The sequence below is a fragment of the Drosophila elegans genome, unplaced genomic scaffold (assembly GCF_018152505.1).
Source record: "Drosophila elegans isolate 14027-0461.03 unplaced genomic scaffold, ASM1815250v1 contig_814, whole genome shotgun sequence".
In the NCBI taxonomy this organism is placed as follows: Eukaryota; Metazoa; Arthropoda; class Insecta; order Diptera; family Drosophilidae; genus Drosophila; species Drosophila elegans.
The window spans coordinates 4969261-4987428 of NW_024546167.1; the positions used below are offsets into that span (position 1 = coordinate 4969261).

General features: G+C 35.6%; 2 protein-coding genes across 2 annotated transcripts; both read right to left on the bottom strand.

Moving 5' to 3' along the window:
• Positions 1-2071: 2071 nt before the first annotated feature.
• On the bottom strand, positions 2072-2513 carry LOC108138096. Its single transcript, XM_017260082.2, has 2 exons — positions 2432-2513; positions 2072-2375 (listed from the first exon to the last, which is right to left on the bottom strand). Exons 1-2 carry the CDS (start codon positions 2511-2513, stop codon positions 2158-2160), a joined length of 300 nt encoding a protein of 99 aa, XP_017115571.1. The 3' UTR covers positions 2072-2157.
• An 83-nt stretch (positions 2514-2596) lies between these two features.
• Positions 2597-3009, bottom strand: LOC108138097. Its single transcript, XM_017260083.2, has 2 exons — positions 2886-3009; positions 2597-2824 (listed from the first exon to the last, which is right to left on the bottom strand). The coding sequence occupies exons 1-2, from the start codon at positions 2956-2958 to the stop codon at positions 2619-2621; spliced, it is 279 nt and encodes a 92-aa protein (XP_017115572.1). The 5' UTR covers positions 2959-3009; the 3' UTR covers positions 2597-2618.
• Positions 3010-18168: the final 15159 nt, after the last annotated feature.

The following is an 18168-nucleotide window of genomic DNA, read 5'->3' on the forward strand; positions in this document are numbered from 1 at the left end:
GGACACTTTTTTAAATTTCAAGCAAAGTTTGCAGACGACGAGCACAAACAAGTCAACAGTCAACTTAATTGTCATAATTTGTGTTTACAAACTTGACGAATTTGCTAAAAAATAGATGTGCAAAAAAGTGAGTAGAGGCCAAATGAGGATGCTGCTGGGGCATATGTGGCCAGCTGGCTGAGTAAAGTTTTCTGCACAAAACAAGCTAACAAAAGGCCAAAGCAAATAGAACAGAAGCGGCAGCCAGCAACAAGGATTCTGCTGTGGCAAGCGAAAGCCGAGCACAAAAGAAACCCGGCCAGGAGAAAAAAGGAGTATTGTAGCTTATGGTTGGTCTACGGCATATTACTACCCTGCAGTTTTCGTATCGAAAACTAGCGTCCTACAAAACGGAAATAAGGATAAGCGAAACAAAAATATATAGAGGCAGTACAGTGCATTTTATATTTGATCATTCTAAGCCATTTATTGTAAAACCAAGTTTCATTCAAAAGTGAAATAAGAGCATTCACGTTTTCAATCTTCCAATATTCGAATAATTCAAAAAAGACTGAAAACATTGGTTAAAGCTTAAAATTCTTGAAATAAAAGTAGTAACAAGCATTTTGTTAAATTCCCTAACAGAAATTATTAGGGTAATTAAGAATAGAATTATAAAAAATTATACTGGATATACAACAAATAAATTATTTGCTTTCCTTATATTTTTAGCAATTTTAAATTCTTGAATTTCTAAACAATACAACATAAACTGATGGGTGTCAAAATATTAACACCCTTAAAGTGGAAACCCTGAACTAAAATTGGACACTTAGTGCTGGCATGAGGGAAAACGACGGCAGAAGACAAATAAAGACTAAGCAAATAAAATCTAATAAAACCAAGGACACAAAAACTTGAGCCAAGCCGGCGAAAATGAGCTAAATGCTGCTGAAGGGAGTGGCACGGACTTTGGCAACGGCCGAGATTGTTAGGGCGAGGCGAGAGAGCAAATGAAATAAAGTGCCAGAAGTATGTTTCATTAGCGGCAGTTGCAAACCAGACAACAAACAAAGCAAAGGACAATGGTCGGCCAAGGACACATGCTCCAGTGAAGCTGCTTGATGAACTTCGTACAGCCGGCAAGCAAACGAGGGAAAAACATGCCACCTTCCGTCGACGGAAATTCTTATTTACTCTCCAATTCGAGTGGTCTTTTATTCCTATATGACTGTAAAAGCCAACAAAAAAATACTTGGATAGTCTTCAAAAATTTATATCAGCCTTTCTATAAGATCCTATGGTGTTATATACTTGAAAACTGCTGACATCATAGCTCAACTATAAATTGACCGATTGGTTTGAAATGAAGACCCAATTATCTTAAATGTTATATCTACAATGACCTACGAACTTTGGGATTGGTGGAAAATTGCCTATTTGACAGAATTTAAAAGGTAGTTATTTAACGCCGAAAAACGAAAACATTTAAAAACGTTCTAAAAAAAAAAAATTCTTTGTTTGCAAAGATTGCCAGATTTTTCGTGGGTTACACTTTTCTGTCATATGGAAATATTGTTTTTTGGAGAATTATGTCTTCTATTTTCAGCATATTTTATATGTTACGTTTTTTATTCCACTTTAATTTTGTGTGATCCTCTTGAGCAGTACCTGTTGCAAGCCTTTTCGGTACTAAAACATCCGCAGGGCTCCATCTCCGGAATGACAAGATGGCATATTCTGGTTTCATTGTTGAATATCCAAGTGTTTTCCTCATGACAAAAGGGTTCGTCTCCGCGGCATTTGCATAACGCTAAAGGGGTAACATATTTAAGGCTCCGGTGTAATGCAAAATGTACATGTTTCACTTACTACTTCTAAGTTCGAAAGCACTTCGATGCAACAAATTGCATAGGCTAAGCAAAAGCAAAAAACATTTGCTTAAGATATACATAGTATTTCCCACTGTTGCAATGAACACTTTTGTATTATTTTAATTTCATATATAGCTCTTAAAATTTGACATGCGGGTACCAAAGAAAAATCAATTTTCCACAGCTACAGAATAATTGAGATCAAAACTCGTTGCATATTCTTCTGCAAGCTGCAATGGTTTTATTTGGGTTTGTTATATAAACAAAATACAAAGAAGGCCCATTTGAAAACATTATAATGTATTCATCCGATATTTCTTTTTGGTCGCCGATTATCCCTCTTGCTCACAGGCGGAACTTCGCTGTGTGCTCTGCAGAAGTCCTTGCAACCTTTTTCGCCATCGAAAAAACCACATGGCTCTTTACCCTGATGTACACGATAACATTTGCGAGTTCTCTCATCGAAGCCCCAAGTGTTGTCTTGATAACAATTTATTGATCCGCCCGTTCGCCCACATAGCTCTTTATCAAAATGAACGTGATTTGAGATTTCTTATGAGTTAATACACTTTACTTACTATTATAAATAGGACTTTGAACATGGTATCCAAAGGTCAAATTGCATAGAGCGAGCACAACAAAAACGCTTCGTCTCTGCATGGTGACTGCTAAAATAAAGTAGAAATTAGGCTAAATCCATCATTAATAAATTCGTCAAGGTAATTTAAGCATACTCCTTAAAATTATTTTAAATATTCATTTATTTTAAGGCAAAGTACGGACATATTTTTCTAAGTTAGATAATGTCCAAGACTCCTTGGTGCATATTTTGGTGCATGTTTCCATTTTGTAGAAGAAACCACAAGGCTCCATTAGATAATTGGTAAGTACACACTTCTTCATTTCCTTGTTCCAATAATATGTTTTCAATTTCTGACAGGAAGGTCCAACATTTGGCTTAAAGCACAGCTCTGGAACGTTTTGTGAGCGAAGTGGCTTTAATTTTTATCAAACTAAAGAGCTAGTACTAACCAGTTATTACGTTATCTTCCCCCATATTACACTGGCACACCAATATCATTGAAAACCAGATAATTATCTTCATTTTCTTGAAGCTGTGTCAGTTTAACCAAATGAAGAATACCGAGTCTTTGAGGAAAATAAGCTGAGCATTCATAAGCAAAATAGAATTGGCCAATAGATTGTTTATAAATTCACCGTAAAATTAAGCGTGTTTTTTTGCATTTACCATAATTACATTATTCATAGTAAGATGTAATTTATAAAACTTTGGCAGACTATAGAAAAAGCATCGAATACGAAACGAGTCTAGGAGTTAGGAGTTAGTGCTTCAGCGATTGGTGAAAATGTATCTTAATGCAAGACAATTTTAATTTGTCAAACAATGGCAATTTAATCTTATTGCCGGCACGCAAAGTTCGGAAATGTAACAATGGCAAAAGAGGCGGCAAAAAAAAAACAAATAAAATTCAACGCGAAATGCCGCAAGTGCTGTCATAAATTATAAGCGATGTTATAATGGCCTCAACGTCTAGTTTTCACATTGTGCTCACTCTTCTGGTTCTCTGCGTTTTAATAACATTTTATATATGAACGGAGCGCCGAGTCACGATATTTCAATTACGCGCTCAGTATGAATTGTGTGCCGAAAACCAAATTAAGCAATGAGAAATCATTTTTAAAATTACGAACACATATATAGTGTTAAATAGAGAAAACGAATAGTCAGTTGGTTCGGTCCTATGCTCTAATATGCACAAATCGCTTAATTAAATCATTTCATTGGCAATAAGATTGGGGAAAATCTACTCAAGCAAATAAACTGTCAGGCCCAAATCATATTCAAAGCACTTTCAAACTAACATTTTACAGATCGCTAACAATTTTCATCTATATTAATCTTCATTAATCAAACGCACACGCACTCGCAGCACTATAAACACTTCTTGAATGGTTGATTAAAATGAGCTTTTAGGGCTTAGCCAGGATAATGGACTGGAGAAGTAGGCCAAAACTAAAACTCTACACAATTATGCAAGAAACATTGGGGATAAATTTGACAATAACTCAAGCAAAAGAAAATTTGTGTGCGTGGGCTTATTATGTATGCTTGAATACATTACTGCTTATAATTTATTCTGTGGACTCGTAATTCGAAAATTATATGTGTGGCTTTAATTGCTCAGTCACTCAGTTGGACTGAAAAGTAGCCCATAAATAGAAGCCTGGATTCAGTAAATGTTTGTTGAAAGCTTTCGTTTGGTTTTCCATATGATTAGCATTCATGTTGATAATTAAGTTTTAACTTATTGTAATTAATTTGTTTATTTTGACGTACGTTTATATCTCAATGGCACAATGATTTACTGATGTTCGGTATATTAAATAATATATTTTGCTGCTTGCTTAAGTCGGAAAAGCTGTTAACTAAATAATGTATGAACGACACCCACCATACTAACATACTAAACTATATTCTAGTTTAAATGAATTAATATTCATGCCTTTTTATATAGGCTTATTTTTATCCAGTCACTATTTAATTAAACTAATGAAAAAAAGAAAAATTTTACTAGCTAAACATTTTAGATTCAAACTATAAACTATATATCTAAGTATGATATAAAAGTCGGAAAACTATATCATATAAAAAGCTGTCATAGCTGTCATTTCCCTATGTAATAGGGTAATCGAAATTTTATCGTTGGCTTGCAACGTAAAGTTTTAACATTTTTAAGTTTATAAAACTAAAAAGCTGCAATTCAGATTATCAAATAAGAATATCTTAAATTAATCCCAATTTCTAAAAAATGTTTGCTTTTTCTGCAAAATTATTTACAAATTCTGGTCATCAGCACAGCTCACTTATGCTGGCTAAAGGACACTCACAGGAACACACACTCGCGCGCATGGACACATAAATACAGGCACTCATGCTGGCTTGACATGTTTTTACAGTTACATAACAAACAACAAGAGCAGTCGGCCCAGTTAAAAACCGAGGGGAGTGGCTGGCCAAAAAGGATGCAGGCAAATGTAGTGACAGTTAACATTAACACCAATACAAGCGTAAACATACGCTTACACGGTTGGGGGGAGGTGGGAGGTGATGTGAGTTTTTGGGGATTAAGTCAGTGTGTTTGTTCGATTGCATATGCAGGACCTCCTAATGAGCCGCCATTGCAACTGACTGCATCTGGATGCTCTGGATTGTTGTTGCTCACGCTGGTCGTGTTTGCCGGCTGTAGCTGCCAATTTTAATTGAATTAGAAAAACATAGATATGAGAGCAGCACTGCAACCAGTGCTCTAAATATAGAAGAACATATTTAATGTAATTCTATATTTTTTAATTTGTAATTTTTCATTAACTTCATAAAAAATAAAAGTCACTCACTGCCTTCTGGCTATTATGTTGCCCATAATAATTTTATAAATATTTAGATTCATTTATTTCTTATTATTGTTTATCTATTAATTATTGTTTATATATTAACGTAAGACAAAGACTATTAACCAAATTTTCTTTTTACAATTTAAAAATATATAGGCAATAAACATTGAAAAAATATTATTAATATATGGGATAAAACAAGATGTAAAAAATCTACAAAACTTCGCTCTATAAAAATGTACAGGTTACTTAAAAAAAGTTATTAATGAATTAAGTCAAAAATTGAATATCTTTACTTTTTTAAATAATTATTTAGGACTATTTTTTCAGTGCATGGGAAACATGCAGAAACAGGGACAAATGGACATGCAAACACATTTGAACGAGCCTCCTCTTTTTGGCCAACAAACACAAAAACACACGCAGATAATTTTACAATGTCACTCAAGCAGGTACTAAAGTTAATTACTGCAATTTCCGTGGAAAATTGTTTTATGCATTGACAGCATGTGGGTTGAACCACGGACTAACCATGTGTGTGTTTGTGTGGGCCCGCCATACGCTTATTTTATTAAGTGCCGCTATTTTTCGGTTACAGCTATTTTTATTGCTCCTGCACATGCGTGGGTGTGTGTGTGATTGCATTCCACTGAAATTTCAGTACCGTATTCTGTAAAGCGGGCGTAGGTCTCCAGTTTTAATTGTTTTCGGGGATAGGACTGAGCTAGCTCCCCATAGGGTAACAACTAATTTAGATGTCGGTCTGGCTGTTAAGCTTTTTAAATTGTTTCCGTGAAAACTAATATCGAAAATATTTATTTATACATTTAATTTATTGCTTATTGGCATAATTAAGCAGATTAATGCATATATGGTAAATAATTTACTAAAATAACCAAATTGAATGTACGATTTAAGACGTTGATTTATATCATTACTTTTAAATCAAATTTGGAATAAAAATACTTTGAAATTCAACAACAAAGTCCAACACTCTTATGACTTATAAAATTGACTTATTTAGTAAATGAAAAAAATTTAATATAATTTATTTGGCTAAAATGTATTAAATTATTAATAGTAGCATACTATTTCTTTGTTGCTTAAAGTTTATCAGAATTTAACCCCTTGTACCATAGAAAATTTGAGAATGAAAGTAGCATAATGTATGCATGAAACCCTTTTTTTTAAATCTAAAGCTTTTTATAATTACATACCTTGTACCTTTTTTTTAACAGCTGTTTAATTTGTTGATCAAACTATCCTTTTCAATGGGTATTGAAAGGGCATCAATCTAGCGACTTTTTGCTCGCCTGCACTCTTATGGCTGCTTTTGTTTTATTTTCAGCTGTTTAGTTAATGGTTTAGCGTGTTACCCGGCGCTCTGTGGCAACAATTCTTGTTTATGCGCCGCAAACATTTTTACCACCCTACTCATTCCCACGCCTGTTGCTGGCATTAAATTTTATTTTATTTCACTCAAAACCGCTCACCCATCGAATTGTTTGTGGGTGTAGTTCTCGTGTGTTTTTGGCTGTTGCCATGGCCAACATTGTTAACTTTGACGAGGGACTGCTGACGGCTGCACACGCTGTTGTATTTAAATAAATTGCAGCCCTCTTCGCCATTGCAATTGGAACGCAAATTGCGCTAATTTTGCTGATTGTGTAGTTTTTCCATTCTATTTTCCCATTTTTGGCCCCCGATAAGCTGCCGAGTTTTATGGCATTTGGCGCAGCCAACTTTTGATTGATATTGGCCAGACAGCTTCGGTTGGCCAGCCATCACAATGGATTAGATGCAATGGAAATACAATTAAATTGCCACTTTTAAGCTCGCTTGATGAACGAAAATTTAATATTTTACCCAGTTGAAAGAGTTAAATTTAATAATGCAAGCAAAATGTTGCCATCTTTTATAGAAATCTTGCAAGTTTTTGGCCAAGTTATCTGTCCAACTCGTCCTCCTTTCAGTTTGGGTATTCTCACGCCTTTTAACTCAAGTTCCTAGAGTAATTGACCTGCTTGGACAGGCGGGGGAGGTGAGGAAAGAGTGGAGACAAGTGCCGCATTTCGGACTTAGCAACTTTCACAACACTAAACCACTGAAAGTTGTTGACTTTATGCAACTTTTTCGTGGCCACAGACAACTACGTAAGGGTCTCTTCCAACACTTCAGACCGCTCTTAAACACCCTACACCTCCAAACGCCCACTGAAACCCCCCCACCCCTTGAAGGTTGACAAACAAGTTTGTTGTGCCTTGCATTTTTTGCACTCCAGCGACATTTCTTCTGCACAAATATAAACTCGATAAAGTGGGCGGGCCTGCCCAGTGCCCGAAACTGCTGGCGTCAGTTGCTTTTAACATGCCAACACACTCTAGCGACTTACGCATACACAGAGAAGGATTATAAATATTTCTTGAAGAGCATTAATACTAGTATTGAACAAACTATAATCTATTATAATATTCTAAACACAGTACGCGCCATTGAACTATATATTTTTAATTTGTTTTGAAATAGATTTTTATAGTAGCAGTTTTCTTACCAAGCTACTTTTTTCTATTAGAAATTGCGAATAATCGCTTAGTTTTAACCATTTAGAAATTTTTTGTTTCTTATGAAACCCTGTTTTTCTCTATGTAAGCATCGGTGCAAAACTATATATATGGTATACAGACAAGCTCTCACATATCTTTGTGTACATGGCCAAACGACACGTGCTGCAATTGAATTTGTTCACAGAACGCAATAGAAAACACCCACAGAAACCGAACGGAATAGAATAGTAAGCAACCGAACTGGCAGAGAACTAGAAACTAGAAACCATTCCCCTGAGAGGGACACGAATTTCTGATGATCTTCAGAGGTATTGATAGAAAAAATATTATATATATATTATACATACTATTGTTATTCAACTCAGTTTTCGTGAAGAATACAAATAATTTAAATGAAAATACGTTGTTAATTTTTAAAGTTTCCCACAAAATGCAACACAACATTTTTTACATTAGTCTGTTTAAGGACAATTAAATGCAGATAAATTGATTTTATTGTCACATATAGTTTAATAAAATAATATTGCCATTTTTAAAACTTCCATCAATAAACCCCGATATTGAATTTATTTTCTATTCTTTTGAAAATCAAATGCTAGTTATATAATTTTCTGCACTTCCTACAGCACTGAGTTATTCCGTTTTAAGACCAAACTAAATGTCAATATGACTTCTATTTGACATTTCATATTTTGTTTACTTTGCGCTTTCATAGTTCAAGAGATTTCTGTGCCACTCAGATTTTATTAGTATTGGGTTAACATTTTTGGTATATTTCATCTTTTTCACATTTTCGAAAATTTAACTTTTTCAAATATATGATTGAATTGCAGTACAGATGGCAAAAATGTTGTTTGCATATTCATGCAGTATGTTTGAGTTTCGTATTTGTTCATTTACGAAACACATTTTCTTCCTCAATTTCGTTTGAAATATATAACGCACACATACGGAAATATTCCAAAATATTAAAGTACCAATATGCCGCAGTTTTTGTGTTTTGCAAAAACCACGGGGAGAGGGCAGGCAAAAATACACAAACGCTGCAAATTCTTGTTGAAAAATCTAATGCCATGCCACTTGCCGGTCAGAGGGCAAAGTAACGCGGGGAAATGGATGGAGTGCGGAGTGCGGAGTGTGGAGTGTGGAGTGTGCAGACACGTAACGCGCTGGAAATTTTGCAGTTTTCCATTTTCAGTTTTCAGCTTTCGTTTTGCAGCTTTCGTCCTTGCACGCACGCATGCTTCCGCAGCATCAACATGGCAGGATGCTTGCGGTAAGCACTTTTTGGTCGTGTCCTCGAGTGAAGCTGTTTTTGGCCAGGTCACCGCCTTCGCAGAATCAGCTATTAATATGCCGTGAAAACTTTCACCTGGCCGGCATTTGGCAACTATCAACTAGCAACTGGCAACTGGCAACTAGCAACTGGCTGCAGCAAGTGCATTTCATTAGCGTTTTTAACAACATAAAACTATTAATATTTAGTGCACGACTCCAGCAACTATAAACAAAGCATAAGCGGTGGCACAAGAAGAGCAAGAAGATGCGGACCAAGTCAACACCAACTTAGACAGAGCCGAAAACTTTTGGCTAAACGAAAACTTTTGCCCAGCATCGCCGTCGACTGGTGAAATTATTTTGAAATTAAGTTTCTCGTTGCCGTTGCCGTTGGCATTGCTTATTTATGGCTGGCATTGCGTATCGATCGATCTTGAACCGCCGGCAGCAACACAGAGCCCATTCAGGGCGAGTAACTTTTCCTTAAATGTAATTAAAAATGTCGTCGAACTTATTTACGAGTGTTGTTTGCATAGTTGCGCCAAGTTTTCAACAGCCAAACTAGGCCGAGGCATCGTCCCTTAAAAAGCGCTGATATAAAAATGCATTTAGCACATAGTTAAGCCGAAATCAAATTAAGTTTCTATAGTCCTCGCGTCACTGATGCTGCAGCTGTAGTTTAAGTGTGCTCAGCTCAATGAATCGGAAGTAAACTGTTCATAAAAACTACTTTCAGGGCCCTGTAAAAATTGGCAAAGAAGAATGGGTGAAAAGAGTTTGTTTTTGTTACTTTGAGTTGAGCTTCAACACTTAAATGTTTATAAATATTTGGCTTTTTAGATTAATTAAAGAGAAAGCTGCAGCTGACTTTGTATTGATTTGTTTAAAATAATAGATTAATCAACTTTTATTAAGTTAGTTGTTTGGGCAAAAATAAAATTTAATTATTAGGTAAATCTCTTTCTAGAAACAAATATAATTAAGAACTGCTGCAAAGTAATTTTCTTTTTACAAATAATTTAAAAATATATTTTAAAATAATTATATGACTTGTTTGCCTTATACATATAAAAAACAAGTGATTATAATTCATTTTTTCATATCGATAGAATTTAATAAGGAAAATGTTTCGCTGTTTTTCTGTTTTTGTGTCTGTGTAGCCAAGGACAATCTGAAATCCTCAATTATCTTTTGTGTGGATAAAATCCCACCAAAGACGTGAATCTTCTTTGACGTCAGTTGCGATGCAATATCGAAAATGTGTTCAAAACGTACACGCATCGCCTGACATCTGTGTGACATTAGATCTGAGCGGAAATTCACGGACAGATTCTATTTGTTCGCTTTCAATCACATTTTCAGATTCAGATTTTGGATACGACATGTGTTGACCTTGAAAGGTGGTTGGGGGGTGGTGGGGGATTGTCTAAAATTGAACACAAAAGTTCCGTCAAAGTTCTGCCAAAGCGTCCGTCATTCATGGCAACGTTCGCATTCATTGCAACTTTGGTCCGAAATTGCTTCTCAGCGTTTTACTCAACCAAAAAACCGTTTTACTTTGCGGTCAAATGTAGCATGTACATATGCACCCCTCGTACCGCTCGACTTACCGACCTACCCCATGGAGTACACCAACCACCCACCCAATTTCAGCGGTAGCCGAGCTCCAGTCAGAACCAGGTCACGCCCACTAAACAAACGCTCTGCGGTATGCTGTGAAAAAAAGTTGTTTGATAGTTCTTCTTGTTGTTTGAGGCTACCCAACTTTCAGTTCGCCCCCCCCCTCAGTGATCCCTCCCACCCCAAAAGCCACCCAGCAACACCCCCGCGTAATTTATGTGTAGTAAATAACATTTTTCCGTAGTTTTAATACTCTAAGCCCTGGTGCGAGTTGTTCAATTTAAGTCTTTAGTTTGTAATCCCTAAAAAGCAGGTATTTTTGTTCACACTTAGTATTTAAAGTGTACTTTTGAACTGCGAAAACTTAATCCTATTGTTATATTTATTTTTTGTATATTGTTGGGACACCAATTGAATGAATGCTACAAATAAATAAGAAAATAGATTTATAAGTGCAAAATAGGTTTCTCACAAATATACTTTCAAGCTAGCAAAACGCTTTGTTTCAAAGAAGCTTTAGTGTGGGAACATAAATTATCTTTATGAATAAATAATGCAACAAAATAGTAAACCAACTGGCTATAAAATATTCCATAAGTTAGGGTATTTTGCATATCGGATATAAACGACAAAAAACCGTACGCTTTTTTACCCCACTCGCCTTACGCGAGTTTCAGTTATAGTTGTTGTAGTGGATTTTGACCTTGTGCGGAAATAAAACTGAAAATAATGGCAGTTAGCGCTAAATGGAAGCAAAGTTGCAGCAGCATTAGCGTCGAAATGCTGAAATGCGATATGATGAAATGAGGCAGAAGCATAGAGGGCCCCCAAAAGAGAAGGATAAAATTGGGCGATAAAATTGGGGTTTATGTTTGATAGTTTAATGAGTTGAGGAAAGTTAAGCTTGAACATGAAATCTATTACCAAATGCTCATATCTTGTCTGGTGAAACATTAAGTGTTCTTTAATCCAAAGTGGGATCTGGAATTGTAGAAATAGTATACCCTTAGTATTTCAGTTAACACCATTGATACGCTGTCGCATTTGACATTTTAGCAACAAAAAACAATCACTTAAATGGCCATTAGTGAATAATTTATAAACATTTCCATCTTGCTCACACTTTATCTCCTGCCAATGCCGCAGCGAACCCTTTTCAAGTTCATTTGTTACTGGCAACATAAAATGTTGTTAAAAACGGGCAAGCTGACAGCAATTAATATGCCATTTGGTATATGTTTTCTTTCTCGACCTTCCACACACACACACACACTCACACACAGGGCACAGTGTTCTGTGGTTCCACTAATGTTGATTAAATGGCGTCGGAGTCACGCTTGCAGGCGCAGATTGCACTCGTTTCAGTGGCCCTGAAAAGCCCCTGGGATACAGTGTTGGGTTTAACTACATGATGACATGGGTTGGGGGAGTGGCAATAGCTAAAAGCTAAATTAAGGAAAACGGATTAGGAACATCCCACGCTTAACATAAACAATAAAGGAAAATAATGTAATAATAATATAATCAAAAAATAGAGCTTTGATATTTGTAAAACAGCTGTGAATTATATTCTAAAACATCACACGCTTAATCTAAATAAAAAAGATATAAAATATGGCCTTAAGGAAATAAAGACAAAAATCAATTGATAAAGGTTTGTTATCTGTAAAACAAGTGAGAAATGAATTCTTCCATTTTATTTAGTACATTGTACATATAGAATTCATTTCAAATGAGTGCAACATTTGACCCATAAATTAAAAATAACCTAATAATAATAATTAATACTTTTATATTTTAATTTATGGTTCATATATTGTTAAATCATAGAACTTACTAGCGGCTAGAGGCCGTTAGTTCGCTAGTTGTAATCATATCATATTTATTTTGAATATGTTCATTTTATTTGAATAGTTTAATTTTAGTCAAGAGTTTGCTAGTATTAGTAAATAATTTTGTTCGCAAACATATATTTTAATTAAGATTTGACTTAACTCATCAATGTAAGCTTTTGAATTATACTACTAATTTAATTAAAAATGCATATTCTCTGTTCTTAAAATATTTTGTTTGCTCCTACATAGCTGTACCCCTTTTCTGATCAAACTCAATGTATTCCTCTGCGCAAACTTTAGCCGAAAATAGATCAAAGTACTTGCTTTATTAAATTCTTATTCTGCCCACCACATTTTCTCTACCCAACCAGTTATTCCACTTCTAGCTGCCTTTTCAGCTCCAAAATTACAATGAAAATGCTTGCGAAAATGTTATAGCCAAATTCATGATACGGTTTACCTTCCCACCACCTTCCCCCCGTGTCGTCTTTTGGCTATGATATAAGCTGTCCAGGCTCAGTTGCCAGATGAGTCAGTGGCTAAGTTGGTAAGCATTTGTTATGCACATACACCCACACACACACACCCACACACACACACACCCACACACACACACAGCAGACCACACCAGAATCTGAAAAGGGGGAGGTGTTGAGGGAAGTGAAGACACCGCGCACATTTTCTTTACAGCCATTTACCAGGCGATTTACGTAAATCTTTTATTTATACAGAGAACGTATAAGTTGCAATTTATCAAAATCTAAAATGTTTACCCGCACAAGTTATTCACTTGAAATCTCTACAGTGCAGCGGTGTATATGTGTTGGGCATGGCCCTACGAGTATAGCAGTATTCCGGTGTATGTATCGCAGATCCTAGACGTATTGTAGTTGGCTGCGTTACGTATACGCGATGTGTGCCAAGCCAAAGGCGGAGGAACAGCGTCCCTCGAGTCTGATGCTCGGCAGCAGCTGAACAACTGTGCCATGCATATGCTTATTTGTGCGAGTGTCCCTATAAATATGTATGTGCATTTCAACACGGAGAAAAAACGGATATTTGCATATGGAAAATTTAGAAATTCAACCCATTTTTTATAGTTTATACTTAAATGAATTCGTTTGAAATGTTTAGAGTGAATGAGTCTGTATTTTAATCGATGTAATCCGTTTTGTTGAATTTAAAACACAAACTAAAACTGATTCCTGTAAATTAAATTAAGTCCAAATGGTTTTTAAGTCGTTTCTATTATAATATTTTAATATTTATATTAAGAAAGCACTTGACTTGAAAATGTTCTTAATTGCTTAAAAAATTATTTCTAAAAATAAAATAATGGGTTCAAGCGAAGTAAAAATATGTTGAAAACCTCAGATCGCTTTTAAAATTAATGAAATATGTTCAGGAATTTGCTTGATTGGGATTCAACAGGCCATCATTTTATTCATAAATCTAACGCATTGTTTTCTTCCTCTGTAAATGTATATGGATGTGTATTATTTTGTGTTTTGCGCGCACAAATTGTCTTGTGACAGACAGTGAAAAGTGCAGAAGCGGCGCCGTGGATGTTGCGGATGTCTCTTTGGTAAACCCGCCACCACTCCCACTATCCCATCCGCCCCCTTTGGGCATGGTTCTAGTCAATTTGCGGTTGGTGGCGGTGCAATGTGTTTTTCATTTGCATGTATGCCCGTGCAAGTGTTTCTTACACAGTAACTACCCACTAAAAGTAGTTTATTTTCATCGTATCTGTTAAAGCCAATAATACGCTCACAAGCCCTCTTAAATGCGCTGTCACGCTATTATTTTTATTCTTGTCACTGAAGGCACCTGTGCGTAGCTATGTTTAAATCTAAATGGTATTTATCAGCTAAGAAATTTGTTGTTCTAGTAAAACTATTTAACAGAAGTGTTTACCGAAGAGTCCACTTTTGTGGTACTTTTTTAATACTTATCTAATTGACAAATTTTATACCCAATATATTCAAGTTTATGTAACAATAATGTAGTTTCTATTACAATTTTTACTTAAGTGTATGTTAAACAAAATTTTATTATAATTTCATATATTAAAACAAAAAATTAGTATTATTTTATCAATTCTTAAAAAAACAAATAATGTTGTATGTTTATTGTATCAACTTAAAAACTACCCAAAACAATACCTATTAGAAATTAGCCTCCTGAACTAAACTACTTTTTAATATTAAGTATATTAAATATTAAGGTAATAATAATTGAAAATTTAGAAACATGTTCCGATTCGTATGGCTATTTTGTTAGTATCAAATGAAAACAACGTTGCCAAAGGCAAAAGGCAAACGCATCCGCTTACCTGATTTTAACGGAAGTCAGAACGTTCCTGGAAATCATAACATATGACTCTTATTTGTGCTCAAATATTTGTTTACAGCCTTATAAGCGAACGAAAGTTGTTGTGTTTGAAATGTTAGATAGGCCAACCACTCCACTTGATTCTTGGGCTTGGTCAGTCATCAGCTGTTCGTTGCGAGGCGAAAATCCCACACCTTTGCAGACCCTAATTCTTGCAGCTTTTCCTAAGGAGCTTTTACTCCCACATTATTGTATAATAATAATGAGAGTATTTGACTTAAATAGAGCGAGAGCTTTTAAAGGCTAAGCCCCGTTGGTATAAGAGTTTATAAGTAGGCGATTTCCAACTGGTAGAGGGACTTTTTATAGTGGGAACGGTTTGGTTTGGCAATTATAAGCAACATATGAGAATGTTAAGAAGTTAAATTTATATACAGTTAGAAGGCCGAAAAATATGAGTTTTTAAACATTTTTTCTGAGAAAGCTATTAAATTTTATTATCTGATATTTTGTACTCATATTATGATATATTTTTAAATATTGAAAAAATATTTATTTGAAAAGGAGCTACAGCTTTTGAGGTGACCACTGTATCCTCTGAATTTAAAAAATCAATGAGCTGTCTTTAAAGTATTGCAAAATCTATTAATTTATCGAATAAATAAGCAACATAAAGTTTTTTGACAAAATGGCGGTATCACAAACAAACAAATTGATTTATTAACAAAATTTCGGTCTTAAAAAATATTTATCCGAAAAAAATCTTTGATTAATTACTCAAAAATTGTCAATTAGAAACTTATTTTCAGTTAATATTCGATTTACAAATAAATGTAAATTAATTTATATTTAAATAAAACCAATGGCCTGTTTAATTATTTTTCCATTTTAATTAAACAAATGCATGACTTTTCTGAAAGATATTTCAGAAAACATATGTACCACAATTCGACGTTTATTAAACACTAATTTTGTGTGTTTGTGAGTTATTTTTAAAATAAATTATCGGCCAAAAAAGATAATTATTCAAAAGAGGAAAACCAATTTCATTTTGGGGATAATAATTATACACAAGGGCAAAAGAAATGTGTTAACAAACTAAATAATATTTAAGTCCCCCCAAGTCAGAAAATAATTTGTCATTAATTAGAGCTGGGGCGACAACGCACTCATTACCATAAATGCGATAAATGCAATTTGCTAATGCCAAAATCCAAAACATTTCCAATTAAACGTTTGGAAGTCCAAAGCCGAGGTTACAAACAAAAATATATATATTATAAAAATGATATGTCTGCCAACATTTAGGCGAGTTCAAATTTTAGGAAAAAAACAATAAATTGCAAATACATTTGGAGCTCTAAAACAGTACAAACCACAGCCGCAAATATAAGCAGCTCATCGGTCGGTGACAATCGACAAAACTGTAATAGTTAAAAAATAATTATAAAGCTCATTTGGCCGAAAGAGGGGACAATTTTCGGGGCTGGCGCACACGGCGAAATAAATAGAGCTGGGGAGAAACACACGTAATCAGCATCTAATAACTAAAATCCAAATTAGCTAATTCAGAAATCAACACGCACAATTGACAAATTATGCCGCAGCAACATTTCCGGCCAATTGGCTGCGTGAGAGCCCAGATTGGCGGGTGGGATTTTCGGGGGTTGGGAGGGGCGGGTATGGTAGGTCGACTCGGATGTTGAGCACGTGCGGAAATATTGTCAAATTATTGCCAATACGAGCGTAGTTGTTGGCCCTGTAAATTGCCTCGTCTGCTGCTGAGTTATTCATTAAGTGGCATTATTCGCAGACATTTTCCACTCATAAATAAGGACCACAAACTGCCAGCGATTTAAACCCAATGTGGGGGGGGTGGATTGGGGGGCAGGAAGTGAAAGGGTGCAATCCCTTAGCGTCACAGGTGAGGAGCGCAACGCCCTCCACCTGACATTTCCAGCTCATTTACAGTTCAAACACGTCGCATGCATTAACCCCAGGCTGCCAGGTTCTGGGTTGTGGTTAAGTGCGCGACGCCGTTGATGCGACTGCTGCTGCCTCGGCTTCTAATTATTAACTAATAACATCAAATTGATTTGCAACAACATCCAGATCAGGGCCCACATGACTCACTCGCCTCACTGGCCGTACAGCGAAAGAAATTCCAACATCACACTTGGCAAAGCCAAATTTACAAACAATACAAACAAAAATTATATTAAATTCTTTTTTAAGTAGCTTTTCATTTTCCTTAATTTTTTATTTTATATTATTTTTTTACATATTACAAAATTTTTCTTAAAACTTATGTTTCTTACCTAAAAACAATTTAAGTTTGTAGTTTTCTTAAAAGTGTGTATGCCAATTAAAAAGCATAGGTAAAAAAGTACACATTTTTTGTGGCAACCATTCTCTAACAAACCAATTATAAAAATGTATTTATAAACATATATTCTCAAAAATATTTATCTTTAAAATTAAGAAAAAAAAATAGTTATATTTGTACTGCGTGTTTTACCATTTTGGCTGTTGTTTTTATCAGCGAATTTTTTTAAAATGTTTTGTTTCTGTCAAATATAAATCAGTTCATTTTTTTTCGGCGCCTATGTTTTATAATAAATATTTTGGGAATGCGACATCAAAGTGTTCGCAAAGTTGTCACTCCTGTGACACTTTTTTTTACCGTGTTTCCTTGCATCATTTCGTTTCATTTCGGTTCGGCTCGTTCAATGTACTATAATTAACATGCATTCCACATGATTGCCCCGCTGGCGCATAAATTTCCAGCACTCATACAGACCACCCCGCACCACTCAAATGTGCCCTAAGCCAACCCCACGACTAAGTGGAGGCAGCAATCGGTTTTCAGCAGAGTCTAGACCAAAGCCCAAGGAGGAAATTAACATTGTAACATAAAACGTGGCCCAAACCGGCCATTGAACGGGCACTTAACTTGCTGCCAACTAACCGAGAAAGAGAAAGCCGAGTGGACGGACAACTGGACAGTCGGACAGCCGGACAGCCGGACGGACGTTGGCCTAATGCACGATGATAGATGGCATACGATACGTTTCAGCATTTGTCAGCTTGTCTTCGGCCAAGCGCAACATAAAGCCAACGCCCATCACCCATCGCCCATCGCCCTGAAAATTCCGGAAAGTAAAAGGCACGAAGGGCGATGGTCGGTGGGCGTGGGCGACAGCGAAACGAAAAACCATTTTCACGCTCACGCGAATGCTTGCAGCAACTTTTCGTTCCTTCCGCTTTGCT